Source organism: Centropristis striata, chromosome 17, assembly GCF_030273125.1.
Source record: "Centropristis striata isolate RG_2023a ecotype Rhode Island chromosome 17, C.striata_1.0, whole genome shotgun sequence".
Classification (NCBI taxonomy): Eukaryota; Metazoa; Chordata; class Actinopteri; order Perciformes; family Serranidae; genus Centropristis; species Centropristis striata.
The window spans coordinates 35,817,469-35,836,662 of record NC_081533.1 but is presented as its reverse complement, the minus strand read 5'-3'; the positions used below and the strand labels follow the sequence as shown (position 1 = coordinate 35,836,662).

Genomic DNA, 19,194 nt, shown 5'->3' with positions numbered 1-19,194 from the left:
CTGATGCTTTGTGTTGGTAACAGTGCTGGAGGACCAATCCAAGTGTCAGTATTTGTTGACCTGGATCTACTATATTGTAGTGGCAAAAATCGTGATATAAGATCACTGAGTCATTGGAGCATAAGCAAAAAAGGTTTATTCTGATTGCAACCAGGAGAGCACAAGTTACAGTCCAAAAGTCTGCACAGAGTGAATCTGCAGATAAAGGGAGCTAACAGTTTTTATAGAGTTACAATACATGTGTGTGTGTTGGGAAGGAGGCACAGTCTTACGACCTTGAGGACTTGAGATAGCAGGCACCCTGCACAAAAACGAGAAGAAGCAGCTGTGCCCTGTTATCTTACAGGATGAAAAGGGCGGATTGTGATATAAAGTTATGTGAAAATGATATTAAGTTATGTGAAAATGATATAAAGTTATGTGAAAATGATATAAAGTTATGTGAAAATGTTCATAAAGTTATGTGAAAATGATATAAAGTTATGTGAAAATGTTCATAAAGTTATGTGAAAATGATATAAAGTTATGTGAAAATGTTCATAAAGTTATGTGAAAATGATATAAAGTTATGTGAAAATGTTCAGAAAGTTATGTGAAAATGCATACGCATGGCACTTTGTCATAACGATATCTTCTCTAAAATCACACTTTATAAGTATTACAATTACACCTTACATGTTTTCTCTATTAGAGGCTGTGGCTGACCTAGTTGTTTAACTCTAAGTAATCTATTGATACCAACACTGTTGTAATATCTTGTAGAGAAGTGGGTGAAATAACACTCCAATGTTAGGCTAAATTTGGGCGAGGGAAAAACTGACATGCACATTGTCAAAGGGCTCCATGACCTCTGACCTCAAACTATCTGAATAAAACTGTGTTCTATAGGAACCTACAAGGCTCCTCTTCACAGACAGGCCCACTTTATGGTTGAGAAATGTTTCTCATGCATCATAAGTTTAATAATTTTACCATAATATTTGTCAATACTGGGGACCATGTGAGTTGCATAAATTGGGTATGACTGGAAAGCTGAGATTCTTGTGGATTCAATGAGCCCAATGTTCTTCATGTGATGATGTTAGTTAGTAAAACTTGAGCTCAGTGTATAAAATGAGCTGCTGTGACCTCTAGGATAATCACAGTCTAATGAAACTTTAAAACCACAAACTAGAGACCAAGAGCATTCTGAGGATGGATGGCTTTCCACACTATATTCACAATCAGGGGGTTCCTCAGCAGACAACACAACATAAGTGCTCACCGTACAATCCCCAAAAACCCAATTCCTCCTTTGATCAAAATAGCACATGAAGACACCGATACATGTAGGGACATCATTTTTCATTAATTCTCATCCAGCCAAAATGGTAAATTTAGGACCTGATCTGTGTAACAAATGGCATCAACCCCCATTTGCTTTACATAATTGGACAAGGGAATGAACCAGAGACTACATTTACATTTACATTTAGTCATTAAGCAGACGCTTTTATCCAAAGCGACTTACAGGAAAAGTAAAAGCAAACAATCAAGGTATAGTGCAATAAGAGCTATTAGTGCATCAATAAGTGCTAGTGACAATTCTTTGAGGAGTAGAATTATGGTGTGGTCTAGGAGAGAAGATGCTCTCTGAAGGTCTTCAGGAGTTTTTTAAAGGTAGAGAGGGACGCCCCTGCTCTGGTTGGAACTGGTAGTGGTTCCACCAGCGGGGAACAAGAAGTGCAAAGAGTCTGGATTGCCTTGGACCAACGGGGGGCAGAGCCAGAACCGTTCATTGGAAGAGCGCAGCGGTCGTGAGGTAGCATATGTCTGAATCAGGTTCAGGTAGGTAGGAGCAGTACCGGAGACAACTCTGTAGGCAGCATTAGAGATTTGAATTTGATGCTGCAACAAGTAGCCAGTGGAGCTCAATGAGCAGCGGTGTGACATGTGACCTTTTAGGCTGGTTGTAGACCAGACGCACCGCGTTCTGGATCATCTGAAGCGGTTTTACTGAGCAGGCTGGCAGCCTGTCAGGAGGTTTACAGTAGTCAAGTTTTGAGATGACAACAGCCTGTGTCAGGAGTTGAGTGGCATGTTGAGTTAGGTAAGGTCTGATTTTTCTGATGTTGTAAAGTGCAAAGCAGCATGACCGGGTAACTGAGGCGACATGACTGGAAAAGGTGAGTTGGTCATCAATCATCACCCCTAGGTTTCTCTCCACCTGGTGGGGGCAAGACACAGGGAGTCAATCTTGATGTTGATGTTGTGGTGTATTGTGGGTTTAGCAGGGAGGACCAGCAGTTCAGTTTTTGAGAGGTTCAGCTGGAGGTGATGTGGACTATAAAGGACTACTATAAAGGAGGAATGACATGTCTCCATTTGGCAACTGTTCAGTATCAATATTGAGGGCCAGTATGTGTGTTCAGGCCATGTTTGTTCAGTATTAAAGGAGCTCCGGTAGAAGTTCCAAAGAACAGATACATGAGAATCATATATATGACACTGACCTGAACAATCAACATTCTGCCCTACATGACAGTTTCACTACAGTGTTTAGATTCATTTCTTAAAACAAGGAGGGTGGTTTTCTGTTCTAAAATGTTTCTATCTCTCAAAAGACTGGCAACTATACTTTAAAAAATATTCAATGCATTGGAATTGCATAAATGTTTTTTCACAGGAGAGTCTGATTTTATTAAAGTCTCTGAGAAAATGAGCCTACTTCTCACTTGATTTATGACCTCAATAAACATTCATGCAGACTTTGGTTCATTTTTGGATTTGAACTGGCATGAATGAAAATTCAGCAGCATTTCATATTAGCCTCTCAAGATGGTGTCTTGGGTCCACTTTGGTTCTCCAGCAAGGAAACAGCCAGAATTTCTATTCTTCGTGATGCCTGCCGTTTATGACCCCCACAGATGTGTGATCACAACCTGGTCTCACAGAAATCCGTGAAATAGCCACCGATTTGCTTAACTCAAAATCCGTGGAATAGCCACAGAATCACTCAAATTTCCGTGAAACTGACACGGATTTTGCTACAATGCAAGTTAATGACAGTCATATCCCAACCTGGTATTTTTTCCTATTGGTTTGTCTTCAAGTCACGTGACTTTCAAGGTTCCGGCGGTCAGAACAAAAAACATGACGGACAGTTCTCTCATTTTGAGTGAAAAAAATCAATATTTTGACTTTATCTCTGCATAAAAATGGATTTTGATTACATTTCTAGCAATAAATATATGTTTTATTTTCTAAATATTCACTCAGTGAATGTACAAAATCACTTTGTGACGAAGATCTCGCCAGAAAAAGATGATCTGCTGTGTTTTATTTTGAAATCTCCCTGATCCTCTGTGTATTTAACGGATCAAACCTTCGCCCATAAATTTTAAAACACTGACACTCAACAGTGACCATGAAAGGCACCTGTAACCAACCTGTCATATGAGTGCCATCTGCTGTTTTTATGGTGTACTGAAAGCTGCCCTGGATGCTGTCAGAGTTTGTGCCAGTGTTAGATGCTCTGTTTTGTTTATTAATATTGGGGAATAATTACTGAATAAGTTAAACATAATGTCACTGTTTTAAAACAGTGTAAAAATGTAATTTTGTTCTGTGTTGTATCATTTCAGCTGATTTCTTCACGGTTCAGTCGTTTTCTTCCTGGTGTTGCATCATCGCCATTCTGCTTATACTTATTATTTTCGGTTTGGTGTTAGTGATTTTCCTGGCTTGGATATGACACCGTCCTGATCTTGTACACACACATGTATTTTAATCAAGAGAGACCAGTGAGTGAAGTACAGATAACAGATTATTATGACAGGTGAAATGAGATTATTGCTGTTTGGTGATTTGACTCTACAGGAATATTTGTAATTGAAGGCTGCCTGCTCTGAGCATCTACAAGATAAATCCAGTAAGGAGTCCAGACACTGGTGGTGGTAGTAATGACTGGTATAAATCACGTTCAGCACTAATGGTAGTAATGCACGTGATTGACAGCCCCAGATAATGATAATTAGGGTAAAACAACAGGGTTGAACTTAAAAACGACTTTTTTCACATTTCACTACTGGTCTCAGTAAAGCAGGTTGACTCCAAATAACAACGCTGACAAAAACAAAGTCCAGTGTTTGTTTGACACATCCATCTCACCTCCCTCCTGCCCTGACCACAGCTTCGTGCTCTTTATATTATATGATGTGGGTCATTTAACCGAAGCCTATGATGCTGCCACAGAAGGGTTTACCCTGGAGTTCAAGCAGACACAATTCTGAGGTCCCAAATCCTGAAACCCTTTTAACTCCTATATTTATCAATGGGGCGACTCAGCTGGTTACATATAAGGTAAATGGTTACAAATGACAAACTTCCATAATTTTTCTATATTTTCCATGTGAAGCTAATTATGCATATCAAGTAACTTAGCAGAACTTTATAAAATAAATGACCATCTTATTATCAACTGCTTTCAGAAATATTGAATAATATAATCTGGTTGTTATTTGAAACAGTGGCCTTAACTCTGTATTAGTTTCATGGAAATATATTAAAGAAATGACCAGCTATTAACCTGCTTATCAGGAAATATAATATAATTGATCAATGATGGTGGGGTCATTTTCCATGAGTTTTGAGTTAAATTCAAAGAAATTACTTGCTTATTATCACCTACTTAATTTGGGTTAAATTTCAGAGAAATTTCCAAAAAGTTATTGCTAATTATGACCTCATTTGCAGGGAAGTGTTACTGATTTCTTTTCCCATGCACCATAAAAGTGTTATTTTCACCAATTGAATGACTGGAAAGCTGAGACTCTTGTGGATTCAATGAGCCATCAAAGTAGCATTTAATTGTAGTGAGAAAACATTTCCTCGAGGATAATCACATCTAGGGGTGGGCGATATGGCCCTAAAAGATTATCACGATATTTCAGAGTATTTTCGCGATAACGAAATTCTTAATGATATTAAAAAATACTGAAAAAAATATATAGAAAAATATTTTTTAGTCTGTATAAATAAATAAAAATTGTAGAACAAAATAAAAATCAATCATAAATCTAAATGTAGTGTAAATTGCAAATCTCAACAGTTGCCAAATACAAAAAAATTACTTACTTGAGTATTAGCAAATAATGATAAAAAATAACCTTCTAGGGGGTCTGGGGGCCCCCCTGCGAGAAAATTTGGTACATTTTATAGTACAATGTGATCAATCTCGTCCACTTTGAGAGCTAAATGTGAGCAAACACCTCACAAACACATCATTGCCTATTTTAATTAATTATTGTAAAGGATAATAAAGGTTCTTCTATGTTTTATTTAAGGCATCTTATTTTGACAGTCTTCTTGTAATTTCGGTGGTGGATTCTGTGCCCTTATTTTGAAAGCTGCATTTGTATAGCGACAGGAAGTAATAGTAGCTTTTTGTGATTAAAACAACTTTAATGTTAGTTAATGTTAGCTCGCGGCTAACGAACGGCACAATGCAACAGTGTGTTTGGACCTTTTGCACCTCTGACAGGACATGTTGATAGTATTTAGATCGGCTGATAATCGTGAACGATACAATATGGCACACCCATAATCACAGCCTCATGAAACTTTAACAATCACAAACTAGAGACCTAGAGCATTCTGAGGATGGATGGCTTTACACACTGATTCACAATAAAGCATTGCAATTCCTCCTTTGATGTTCCTCCATGTCTTGTAATGCAGTCAAAAATGGTAAAATTTTGCACCTAATCTGTTCAACAAAGGCATCAATCAATTATGAAAATGTTTCTGTGTTTCAAAAGAATGACAACATGGCCACACTACCTTTCAAACATCTTCTTTGTCGCATGGAGACAAGTGAAAATGTTTTGACTTCAGATTGTCTCAACACTCTTGAAAATATTCAATGCATTGAAATTGCATGAATGTGTTTTACTTAAAAACTTAAAAAACATACATTCAACATTCATGTTGATAATCCTGAAGATGGGTGTGCTAAAGAACTTTTAAATATTCTGGATAACTTTGGGCTTTCTCAGCATGTCACAGATCCAACACATAACAGAGGACACATATTAGATCTAATTATTGCCAAAGGTCTTAATATCTCTGAGGTTGTGGTCAATGATGTTGCTCTTTCTGATCACTACTGTGTTTTGTTTAAAATGACCACCCTTGCCAATCCAACAAAAGGTGAAGCAGAGGTAATCAGGAAGCGCTATATAAATGAAAACACTTGTGCATTATTCACCCAGGATTTTACACCATCACCAACCCTGCCCTCAGCTCTAGTTGATGACCTTGTTAACAGTTTTAGTTCCAATGTTTTGACTGTTATCGACTCTATCGCCCCAATTAAGACCAAAGTTCTGTCGGGGAGGAAAAAGTCACCCTGGAGAAACGCCAAACTAGTTAAAGTGCAGAAAAAAGTATGTAGACAAGCTGAACGCAGGTGGCGAAAGAACAAACTCCAAGTATATTACGATATTTATAAAGAGGGTCTTCGCAACTATAATCAAGAACTGAAGAATGCAAGGCAGTCATATTTTTCAGAGATTATCAATAGAAACAGTAATAATGCCCGCACACTTTTTTCTGTAGTAGACAGACTGACAAATCCCACAGCATCAGTCCCTCCTGAGCTGCTGTCTAACAAGTCATGCAATGACTTTGCAGCCTTCTTCACAAACAAAATATTACAGATAAGACAAGCAGTGTGCAGCTCCAGCTCAGGAATGATAACACTGGTGCCTTCCCATCCTCTAGTCAAGCTAGGACATTTTAGCCTCCTAGATTACACAACACTCACGGAAACGGTTTCAAAATTAAAGCCCACAACCTGCTGCCTTGATATTCTGCCTTCAAACTTTTTTAAAACTGTTTTCAACTGCATAGCTCCGGATGTACTGCAGATAATAAATTCTTCTCTCCAAGCAGGACAGTTTCCACAGACTTTGAAAACTGCAGTAATAAAACCTCTCCTAAAAAAATCTAATCTGGATTCCACAACAATTAGTAACTATAGGCCAATATCAAATCTGCCATTTCTGGGGAAAATCATTGAAAAGGTTGTTTTTGAGCAAATTCATGCTTTTATGATGCAAAATAATCTTTTTAACACATTTCAGTCTGGATTTCGGTGACACCACAGCAGTGAGACTGTACTTATCAAAGTCTTAAATGATATAAATCTGAACACTGATGTAGGCAAATCCTCTGTCCTGGTTTTACTGGATCTCAGTGCTGCATTTGACACAGTTGATCATAACATACTAGTCAGCAGACTGGAACAGTGGGTGGGGCTCACTGGCACTGTGCTACAATGGTTCAAATCTTACTTACAAGATAGGGACTTTTTTGTGTCAATTGGAAACCATGAGTCTGAGCGAACTAAGATCACATGTGGGGTTCCTCAAGGCTCCATTCTCGGGCCGCTTCTTTTCAACATCTATATGCTACCGCTAGCTCAGATTATGGAACATCACAACATCTCCTACCATACTTATGCCGATGACACACAACTCTACATTTCAGTGTCCTCACACGACTACAGTCCCTTGCTCTCATTGAGTAACTGTATTCATCAAATCAATGAGTGGATGTGCCAGAACTTTCTCCAGCTAAATGCAGAGAAGACAGAGGTGATCATTTTCGGCCCTAAAAATGAAAGATCTAAGATCAGCGCTCACCTTGGCTCTATGTCATTGACAGCTACAAATCAAGCCAGAAATCTTGGTGTAATTATTGACTCAGACCTGAACTTCAACAGCCATCTAAAGCTTATCACTAAATCTGCCTATTACCACCTGAAAAACATAGCTAGAATTAAGGGTCTTCTGTCCAAACAAGACATGGAAAAACTTATCCATGCATTTATTTTTAGTAGGTTGGATTACTGCAATGGCATCTTTACAGGTCTTAACAAAAAATCAATCAGGCAGCTGCAGCTGATCCAGAACGTTGCCGCCAGAGTCCTCACAAACACCAGGAAACTGGACCATATTACACCGGTCCTTAAATCACTACACTGGCTTCCTGTGAGTCAGAGGATAGATTTTAAAATCTTACTGCTGGTCTACAAAGCTCTGAATGGTCTCGGACCGAATTACATGCTTGATCTGCTCCCTCTCTATGAAGCATCCAGACCCCTAAAGGTCATCTGGAACTGGCTTGTTGCGTGTCCCAAAAACAAGAACTAAGCGGGGTGAGGCAGCTTTCAGTTATTATGCTCCTCACCTGTGGAACAAACTACCTGTAGATCTGAGGTCTGCCCAAACGGTCAGCTCCTTTAAATCAGGACTAAAAACACTATTGTTTACTGAAGCGTACTCTTAACTTTAACACTTATCTGCTCTACTCTACTGCCCTTACTTGTTAACTACACAATGTTTGACTTGTGCTTTTTATTATTTTATCTCTTTTTTTTTTATCCTGCTGTATCTTCCCTGTTTTAATTGACTGTTTTTATTGTTTTCAATTGTGTCTTGCTGTTTTTAATGTGTATGTAAAGCACTTTGAATTACCTTGTGTTGAATTGTGCTATACAAATAAACTTGCCTTGCCTTGCCTTGCCTTAAAAGTGTGACTATATTGAGGTCTATGAGAAAATGAGCCTACCTCTCACTTGATTTATGACCTCAGTAAACATTCTCATAATGAGTTTATGGTCTCAGTTGTTAGTTTCAAGTCTGTTGTTAACTCTATACATGTCTATAAAAAGACAACACTGACCAGCTTTTTTCAATGCTTGAGACTTTAATTTTGCAGGAGTAAAGAAAGAACAGTTCACAATATATGTAAGGTTGAGCTAAAAGCATTCTTTCCACAACACATTCAGTGTGCTCTGATTAAAGGCACGAGGCCTCAGACACCATCCAGCTTCTCTTTACTTTACATGTCGCTTCATTCCTTGAGTAGCGTTACAGCGATAGAAAAGAAAAATAAAGATATGAAATCAGATATAAGAGCCTTCAGGTTACATTTGAGACTGACGGCATGAAGAGAGACGAGTTTGCAAACACACACAAACACACATCCGCCATCATTTGTGCTTTTTGCAGGGACTGCATGCTTCTGTGTTACACCAGGAGTCTTCAGATGTTCTTGGCACAGACAGACGCGATGTTGTGGTTACACCTCCTGTCATTCCAGCATTTTTTGCCTGTGTGTATCAGAAACACAGGAAATGAGCATGATTGTTTATTACTGACACTAATACTTCCTTGGCAGAAGTATGAGCTCTTGGGTTCCACTTTTATCATTCATGTACCCTTTATTATATACACCACTAAAAACAAATGGGTTTTGCTACTTACCTCGAAAATTCAACTCTGCACAGTGCTCCTTGCCCAGGTTATTCGGCTCTCCTCTGCACCAGTTGGTAAATGTGTAAGGGGTACCATCACTCCAGAGCCAAACACCCTCCTAAAAACAGAATGGATTAGAAAAAGACAGAAGAAACAATATAAAAAATAAAAAAAACATATATTTTAGAATAATAAATTAAATACCATTTCAGCATCAGATCCTCCGATCCACGTGTCTGGATGTCCATGAGTTACATCTCTGACCATCCTTTGAATCTCATCCTGCTCCAGAGCTCCATGTACAGAGGCAAGGTTTGCACCCATGGACAGGCAGTTTCTCTACAACAAAGAGAACTGCTTAGAAACAAATATATATATATTATATTATAACTAGAAAATTTCCTCTGGGGAAATTCTAAAAGGGCCACGGGGGCTACTGCCGGTGTGTGTACACTATGATGAGATTATTCAGAGATTTCAAACAATTAATACTAGTAATGTCATGATACTATATTATATACAAGGACCTACAACCTCAAAATGTGTGTTTGTGTGTGTGTGCGTGCGTGCGTGCGTGCGTGTGTGTGTGTGTGTGTGTGTGTTGGAAGCATGTGGATCTTGAGGAGTGTGCGCGCTTACGCGCATGTGTGTGTGTGTGTATCTGTAACTGTAATCACATCAAAGATCAAAGGCAATCAGATCAAAGCAATCAACTGAACTAGAAAATTTCTAAAGAAATTTTGATTGTGTGCTTGCCTCTGGCCCTTGATTCTCGTTGCTTAAATCAGCAGTTAAACAGGGACTCTGTCCTGAGTTCACAGACACCTTATACAAGTTTCTAGGACAAACGGTTCATTAGTTATGACAGGGGGCGTGGCTAATCAAAAGGGGCGGGGTCATCAATCAACAGTTAAACAGGGACTCTATCCTGAGTAATCTGACACCTTATACAAGTCTCTAGGACAAACGGTTCATTAGTTATGACAGGGGGCGTGGCTAATCAAAAAGGGCGGGACTTTATGAAATATTGTTATGAAGAACTGGTAAATGATGAACCATCATCATGCATGACAAGTTTGAGGCAGATTGGACAATGTATGGTCAAGTAATAAGGTCTCATGTTTTATGAAGAAATGCCATGTCTGTTCACTTAGAGCAGGGATTCCCAAAGTGTGGTGCGTGGACCCCTGGGGGTGCGTGAGCTGCTGCTAGGGGGTGCGCGAGATGAAAAATGTAATGGCGGTCTGATAATGACACAATAAAATTTTTTACACACAATAAAGACGTGTTATTAATTAATTAATAAATACAGGCTATTCAATTTTGTGTCATTTTTTGTTCATTTTTGCATCTATTTTTTGGTTGTTTGGTAGTTTTTACATGTATTTTTGGTCAATTTGTGTCTATTTTGAGAATTTTGTGTCATCTTTGGTCATTTTTGCATCTATTTTTGGTTGTTTTTGATCTTATAATGAAGCGTAGAAGAAGCTATCTTCTTGTTCTTGTATCATTTTTCCAACCTGTGTTATGATGACGGGGTATTGTTAGCTCCACGCTCATTTAAACTTGCTGCAATTTTTGTTCAACGCTGCTCAAAATATGATAACTTTTTCTCAACTTTCTGCCTCTGATCCTGAGCCTGTCATCATCCTCCACCTTTAAAATGGATATAAAAACTCTTATTGCATTTTGTTTTTTTTGAAGGTGTGGGGGATTGGGGGTGCGTCAACCCAGTTGGGACGTAGAAGGGGGTGCACGGCTAAAAAAGTTTGGGAACCGCTGACTTAGAGTAAACAGTTATCAGTTAGAATGTCTGTTTGGAGGAGGGGAGGGGGGGGCTTTGGTAGCTAAGCAACCATGTGGCCAGGTGGAGTCGACCAATCAGAGCAGAGCAATCAACTGAAATTAACTGCTGATGGAGACAGTTCCGTAGACAGAGGTGGAAAGAGTGGAATTTCTGTCCTCGAACAGAAAGCACTTTTGGCAAAACCATAATACCTATCATTGATCCGACTTCACTTTGAGCGTCCTGAGTTCTTCCTCAACGTTTACATATATTTTTTTTAAGAAAAATGAAAAAATAGCTTTGTTAGAGAGATCTAAAAAAAACTCTTACATCTCATTTATTCCGAAATCTTCCTGCGTTTATAATATGGGAGCCAATGAGGCAGTTGGTGCGTTTTGTTTGTACATCTCTGCGTCTTACACCCAAACTATAACTCTGACAGCTTTACCAGAGGATTGTGAGGGAGAAGACTAATTTTCCTACATTTCTATGTATAAATTATTTCTGTAGAGTGGAATTTGCGGCCTGGAGCGCAGTTTTCAAATGTATTATTTCACAGTTTTTTCTCTCCCTCTACACTCTGGTAATGATGTCACACACTGTGACACGAACATTCCGTGCAATACACACCCATTATAATCTCAGAATTTCTCCAAAAATGATCATGGTCATTGAACAGGGATTGATAAAAAACTATATGACCTATCGAAACGTGGATTAATACACCGATACACAAGACTTGTGTCTACTGTTTAAAGTTTAAATGGAGTCTCAAGGTGAAATTATGCCGGAGGAGTAAACGTTTAAATATCTCCATTTATTGTTCTTTTTCGCTCATTTTTTGTCGGCCGTCCCATTCATTTCAATGCAAAATTTTGGGCAGTTTCGTAATAAAGTTACTCCTGTCATACAGAGCCATATATTAACTCTTTCAAGTCAATAAAAACATGGTCCCTCTTCTCTTACTGCACTTCAAAGAGGTCACTGTAGAGAAAACAAAAACGATGGTTTGTAAGTTTCTGCCCCTGGCTGGAGTCCTGTCACAAACTGTCTGTAGCTTTTTTTTTTAAGTGCCCATGTTTTTATTGACTTGGAAGAGTTCATATATGGCTGTATATGCATTTGATACAATTGACCATCGTATCCTATTACAGAGACTGGAACATGTATTTGGCATTAGAGGAACGGCACTGGGCTGGTTTAAATCGTACTTATTAGACCGTTTCCAGTTTGTTCATGTGAAAAATGAATCCTCCGTGCACACTGATGTTAACCACGGTGTTCCACAGGGTTCTGTGCTTGGACCAATTTTATTCACCCTTTACATGCTCCCCCTAGGTAATATAATTAGAAAACATTCAATTAACTTTCATTGTTATGCTGATGACACTCAGTTATATATATATCAAGCCAGGTGAAACTGATCAGCTAGCCAAACTAAATGCATGCCTTAAAGACATAAAAACCTGGATGGTCCACAACTTCCTAATGTTAAACTCGGAAAAAACAGAAGTGATTGTACTGGGACCCGAACACCTCCGAAACTCATTATCTAAAGACTTAATTAGCATCGATGGCATTACCCTGGCCTCCAATACCACCATAAGGAATCTCGGAGTTATCTTTGATCAGGATCTGTCATTTAACTCCCATATAAAACAAACTTCAAGGACTGCATTTTTTCACCTACGTAATATTACAAAAATTAGACGCATCCTGTCTCAAAAGGATGCAGAAAAATTAGTTCATGCTTTTGTTACTTCAAGGTTAGATTACTGTAATTCCTTACTGTCAGGCTGCTCCAATAAATCCCTTAAAACTCTTCAGTTAGTCCAAAATGCTGCGGCTCGTGTACTGACAAGAACCAAGAAAAGAGATCATATTTCTCCTGTTCTAGCTTCGCTGCACTGACTCCCTGTAACATCCAGAATTGAGTTTAAAATCCTTCTTCTTACTTACAAAGCTCTAAATGGTCAGGCACCATCATATCTTAAAGACCTCATAATGCCATATTACCCTTCTAGAGCACTACGCTCCCAAAATTCTATGTTACTTGTGGTTCCTAAAGTCCTTAAAACTAGACTGGGAGCCAGAGCCTTCAGTTATCAAGCTCCTCTCTTGTGGAATCTCCCAGTCTCAGTACGGGAGACAGACACCCTCTCTTTATTCAAGAGTAAACTTAAAACTTTCCTCTTCGACAAAGCCTATAGTTAGGGCTGGCCGAGGCCTTGGACCAGCCCCTAGTGATGCCGCTATAGGCCCAATGTGTCGGGGGACACGATACACTGGGGCCCTCTTTCTCTCTGTCCCAATAATACTAAAATAATAATAATAATAAAAAATTTTAAAGGAGTTTTTCCCTGGCCGATGTGAGGGTCTAAGGACAGAGGGTGTTGTACCATATACAGTCTGTGAAGCCCTTTGAGGCAAATCTGTGATTTGTGATTTTGGGCTATATAAATAAAATTGATTTGATTTGATTTGATTTTTATATGACAGGAGTAACTTTTCAAGTTTTACAGTGAGGTCAAGACACACAAAACAGCAAACACACACACACACATCTAACAAAACGCAGCAAATCTACTTCATAAGAAATATTAGCATAATGTAGTCAAACTGGCATTTTAAGGGTTAAAATCCCGATGATTATGCAATATTTAATGGTTTTGATGAGGACTGAAGTTGATCAAAAGATTTAACAAAAAAATGAAAATGAAAAAAATATATATCAGTAATAGTTTTATAGTGTTTTTGGAAGTGGACATGTCTGCCATAAAAGGGTAGCACATTTTTAAATCTGACACTACACAAAAAAAACTATAAATGCATCAAAATCAATTTTGTTGCTAATCTTTGACATATCCAAGACTGTGATAAAAAATAAGTGCCCCAATAAATGCCCCAGCCAAAAATTATCTATTAAATGGAAAATAACTACATTTTTGTTTGTTTTTTCTTTGAAAAACAGTGACATCATGGAATCAAACTGACATTTAATGGGTTAAAATCCTGAAAATAATTGAATATTTGATAGTTTTGATCAGGACTGAAGTTGATTGAAAGATTTAATCCAAAAAAGTTGGAAAAAATTATATATCAGTAATATTTTTAAAGCGTTATTTAGAAGTGGACATGTCTGCCTTCAAGTGGCCAAAAAGGGTTTTTTCATTTTAAATCTGATACTACACAAAAACTAAAAATGCATCAAAATCAATTTTGTTCTTAATCTTTGACCTACCCAAGGCTGTGATAAAAATCAATGCCCCAGCCAAAAATTAGTTATTATATGGAAAATAACTAAATTTTTTTGTGTTTTTTCTTTGAAAAACAGTGACATTGTGCAATCAAACTGGCATTTAAAGGGTTAAAATCCTCAAAATCTTTGAATGTTTGGTAGTTTTGAGCAGCGCATAAGTTGTTTAAGAGGGTTATGCAGAAAAAAGTAGAAAAAATATTAATCTGTAATGTTTTTTTAGCATTTTTTTGGAAGTGGACATTTTCAGCCGAAAGGGCCTGAAAGGGTATTACATTTTAAATCTGATACAACACAAAAACTAAAAATGCATAAAAATCAATTTTGTTCTTAATCTTTGACATATCCAAGACTGTGATAAAAACCAATGCCCCAGCCAAAAAAAAATATACTATATGAAAAATAACTACATTTTTGTGTTTTTTTCATATAAAACATCAGTGACATCATGCAATCAAATTGGCATTTAAAGGGTTAAAATCCTCAAAATCTTTGAATGTTTGGTAGTTTTCAGCAGGGCAGAAGTTGTTTAAGAGGTTTATGCAGAAAAAAGTAGAAAAAAATATTAATCTGGAAAGTTTTTATAGCATTTTTTTGGAGGTGGACATTTTCAGCCCAAAGGGCTCGAAAGGGTAGTAAATTAAAGTGGGCCCTGAGGGTTAAGTAATTTAGTTTTTTTCTGTCATTTTGTGTCTTTTTTTGTAATTATGTGCCTTTTTTGGTCATTTTGTGTCTTTTTAAAGTAATTTAGTTTTTTCTGTCATTTTGTGTCTATTTTTTAGTAATTTTGTGTCTTTGTTTGGTCATTTTGATACTGCCTCCAGCGGCCCCCAGGTAATTTGAGTTTGAGACCCCTGCTGTTAAGCAAATGATGGATTTCCAAAGGACTAATACGTACTTTATATCTATCTGTAAGGAGATACCTTAAGTGTTCAAGTCCCAAAAACACGGAATAAACTTAATTTAGAAGCATTTTGCAGAAAATTGAAACATCTCATACCTCAGCGTGAGCCCAGCTCATGGCTCGTCGGACGAAGAGGAAACAGCGACCATTGATCATTCTCCAACCATCAGGACAACATGTTGAGCTCCCAATGACAAGAGGCACACCTGAATACGATAAATGGAGATAAGTGGGCAATGTTGAGTTTAAGTGGAAAACACTTAAGAAGTATGTATTTAACTTCTCCAGGTTTTTCCAGAGCTTCCTGTACATCCTTCACCTCTGAAAGAGCTGAACAGTTAAACTCAACAGTTAGAGTTACAGAACTTGAGTTGATCTGTTTCCTCCCACACATTACTACTCACTAACAGCGGTGGTCAGCGCCATCACGGCACAGAGAAGTGCAGTCACAGTCAGAGTCTTCATGATGGAGATGATGCAGACGTCTCAGTTGATAATAACCTTCAACAAAGAGAGGCAGACATGTTAGGAATACTTAAAAATAAATGAGAATACAATGAGAGGAACAGAATAAAAGATGTAAAGAGGCAAACCTGCTGGAGGATTATCTTCTCTTCTTCCTTCTCAGTGTCGGTCTGAGTGAGAATGCTGAAGACGACAGAGACCAGCTCTAATATACAGTGATGCAGGACGAACCCAAAATGTCAATATTTGTTACCTGGATCAAATGTCTCTCTCTAGAATCACATATTGCTCCTTTCCTGGCGTAATTGTTGTTTTAGTTCAGATGCTGTGGCTGAACAAGTTGTCTCAGCTCTCAGTAATCTTTTGACACCAACATTGTTATGATATCTTGTCAGTAAGTGGGAGGAATAACACTTGGCTAACACAAGGCTAACACTAGGCTAACACTAGGCTAACACTAGGCTAAAACAAGGCTAACACTGGGCTAACACTAGGCTAAAACAAGGCTAACACTAGGCTAACACAAGGCTAAAACAAGGCTAACACTAGGCTAACACTAGACTAACACTAGGCTAACACTAGGCTAAAACAAGGCTAACACTAGGCTAACACTAGGCTAACACAAGGCTAAAACAAGGCTAACACAAGGCTAACACTAGGCTAACACAAGGCTAAAACAAGGCTAACACTAGGCTAACTTTCGGCGAGGAAAATACTGACGACTGACCAATTTTAAAGGGGTCCCTTGACCTCTAACCTCAAAATATCTGAACAATAATTGATTCTATGGGTAGCCACGAGTCTCCTCTTTACAGGCATGCTTACATCATGGCACAGAAATTTAAATGAATGCATACTTTTCACCAATTTTATTCAAATATTTGTTAATATCGGGTCCCTAAACAGTCTGTGAGTTGTATAAATCAGGTCTGACTGGAAAGCTGAGACTCTTGTGGATTCAATGAGCCCAATTCATTCATGTGATGATGTTAGTGAGTGAAACTTGAGCTCAGTGTATAAAATGAGCTGATCTGACCTCTAGGATAATCACAGCCTCATGAAACCTTACAACCACAAACTCGACCTAGAGAATCCCCAAAGACGCAATTCCTCCTTCGATGTTTCTCTATGTTTCGGTGTCTTCATGTGCTATTTTGATAATTTTTCATTAAATCTCATGCAGTCAAAAATGGTAAAATGTAGCACCTAATCTGTGTCACAAATGGCATCAACCCATCACTTGCTGCAACAACGTCTGAGACATGATTGGACAAGGGAATGAACCACAGACTATAAAAAAGAATGACATGTCTCCACGTGGCAACTGTTCAGTATCAATATTCAGGTGAACTCAGGCCATGTTTGTTCAGTATTAAAGGAGCTCCGGCAGCAGTTCCAAGGAACAGATACATGAGAATCATGAAAATAACACTCAATAAACATCCTGCTCTACTAGACAGTTTCATTCCAGTGTTTGGATTGCAGTACAAATGTAGTGTTGCATTTGGTTAAACAAGGAACATGGTTTCTGTTCTAAACTGTTTGTCTTTCAAATGACTGGCAACAAAGTCACGCTGCTACCTTTCAAACATCTTCAATGTGGCATGAAAACAAGTGAAAATGTTCTGACTTCAAATTGTCTCTACAATTAAAAAAATACTCAATGCACTGGAATTGTATAAATGTTTTTTCACTGGAAAGTCTGATTGTATTGAAGTCTATGAGAAAATGAGCCTCCTTCTCAGACATCTTTCTGGTGAAGAATTAGTTCCTTGCCTGCCTGTCTGTCTGACTGCCTGTCTGTCTGTCTAACTTATTATAAGTTCTGTTCATTGATTGGCTAATCAAAGGATGTGCAAACGGACCAGGACTCTAATTTCATGTTGCAAGTGTTTGCTCAAGTGCTGAAGTAACTCAATATGAAACAGTGTCAGACTGGTGCATCCCGCCCTGAGAGTCCAGGTGCACTGGAGTGTGAACAATCAACATCCTGCTCCACATGAGTGTTGTTTCTGTTCTCAAAATGTTTCTGTTTTAAAAGACTGGTAACATGGCCACACTGCTACCTTTCAAACATCTTCTTCGTTGCATGGAGACAAGTGAAAATGTTTTGACTTCAGATTGCCTCAAGAAATACTTAATGCATTGAAATTGCATGCATGTGTTTTACTTAAAAGTCTGACTATATTGAGGTCTATGAGAAAATGTGCCTACCTCTCACTTGATTTATGACCTCAGTAAACATTCTCATAATGAGTTTATGGTCTCATTTGTAAGTTTCAAGTCTGTTGTTAACTCTATACATGTCTATAAAAAGACAACACTGACCAGCTTGTTTCAATGCTTGAGACTTTAATTTTGCAGGAGTAAAGAAAGAACAGTTCACAATATATGTAAGGTTGAGCTAAAAGCATTCTTTCCACAACACATTCAGTGTGCTCTGATTAAAGGCACGAGGCCTCAGACACCATCCAGCTTCTCTTTACTTTACATGTCGCTTCATTCCTTGAGTAGCGTTACAGCGATAGAAAAGAAAAATAAAGATATGAAATCAGATATAAGAGCCTTCAGGTTACATTTGAGACTGACGGCATGAAGAGAGATGAGTTTGTAAACACACACAAACACACATCCACCATCGTTTGTGCTTTTTGCAGGGACTGCATGCTTCTGTGTTACACCAGGAGTCTTCAGATGTTCTTGGCACAGACAGACGGACGGTTTGTGTCACACTTCAGGTCATTCCAGCATTTATTGTCTGTGTGCATCAGAAACACAGGAAATGAGCATGATTGTTTATTACTGACACTAATACTTCCTTGGCAGAAGTATGAGCTCTTGGCTTCCACTTTTATCATTCATGTACCCTTTAATATCTACACCACTAAAAACAAATGGGTTTTGCTACTTACCTCCAACATTCATCTCTACACAGTGCTCATTGCCCTGGTTATTCGGCTCTCCGCTGCACCAGTAGGAAAATCTGAAAGGGGTACCATCACTCCAGAGCCAAACACCCGTCTAAAAACAGAATGGATTAGAAAAAGACAGAAGAAACAACATAAAATATAAAAAAAATATATCTTTAGAATGAATGAAATACCATTTCAGCATCAGATCCTCCGATCCATGTCCGTGGATGTCCATGAGTTACATCTCTGATCATCCTTTGAAGCTCATGGTCCTCCTCAGCTCGATATACAGAGGCAAGGTTTGCACCCAGGGACTGGCAGTTTCTCTACAGCAAAGATAAACAGACAAAGCTCATATAACAAATAAAATGAGTTAGAAAGGGATGATGTGCAAGTCCATAAAAAAAATAAACTTAATAAACAAGCATTTTGCAGCAAATTGAAGTTATCTCATACCTCAGCTTGAGCCCAATTCAGGGCTCGTGGGACGTAGAGGAAACAGCGACCATTGATCTTTCTCCAACCACCAGGACAAGATGTTGACCTCTCAACGACTTGATGCTCACCTG

At 38.3% G+C, this 19,194-nt stretch overlaps 2 protein-coding genes across 2 annotated transcripts; both read right to left on the bottom strand.

Moving 5' to 3' along the window:
* Nucleotides 1–8,737: 8,737 nt before the first annotated feature.
* Nucleotides 8,738–15,713, bottom strand: LOC131989355 (ladderlectin-like). Its single transcript, XM_059354546.1, has 5 exons — nt 15,653–15,713; nt 15,345–15,454; nt 9,507–9,641; nt 9,312–9,420; nt 8,738–9,157 (listed from the first exon to the last, which is right to left on the bottom strand). The coding sequence occupies exons 1-5, from the start codon at nt 15,711–15,713 to the stop codon at nt 9,090–9,092; spliced, it is 483 nt and encodes a 160-aa protein (XP_059210529.1). The 3' UTR covers nt 8,738–9,089.
* A 2,338-nt stretch (nt 15,714–18,051) lies between these two features.
* Nucleotides 18,052–19,177, bottom strand: LOC131989354 (ladderlectin-like; the record flags this gene model as incomplete). The annotated part of the gene is made up of 4 exons (XM_059354545.1): nt 18,052–18,471; nt 18,626–18,734; nt 18,817–18,951; nt 19,082–19,177. Coding segments are annotated over 4 exons (408 nt in total), but the record flags the coding sequence as incomplete, so codon positions are not given.
* Between the last annotated feature and the right edge of the window lie 17 nt (nt 19,178–19,194).

Excerpts from the sequence above, each read along its gene's own strand:
- LOC131989355 (XM_059354546.1), bottom strand. The coding sequence starts at position 15,713 with ATGAAGACTCTGACTGTGACTGCACTTCTCTGTGCCGTGATGGCGCTG. Across the intron at positions 9,642-15,344 it reads TGAGCTGGGCTCACGCTGAG|AGAAACTGCCTGTCCATGGG; the intron begins GTATGAGATGTT and ends TCTTTGTTGTAG. Across the intron at positions 9,421-9,506 it reads GAGGATCTGATGCTGAAATG|GAGGGTGTTTGGCTCTGGAG; the intron begins GTATTTAATTTA and ends TTCTGTTTTTAG.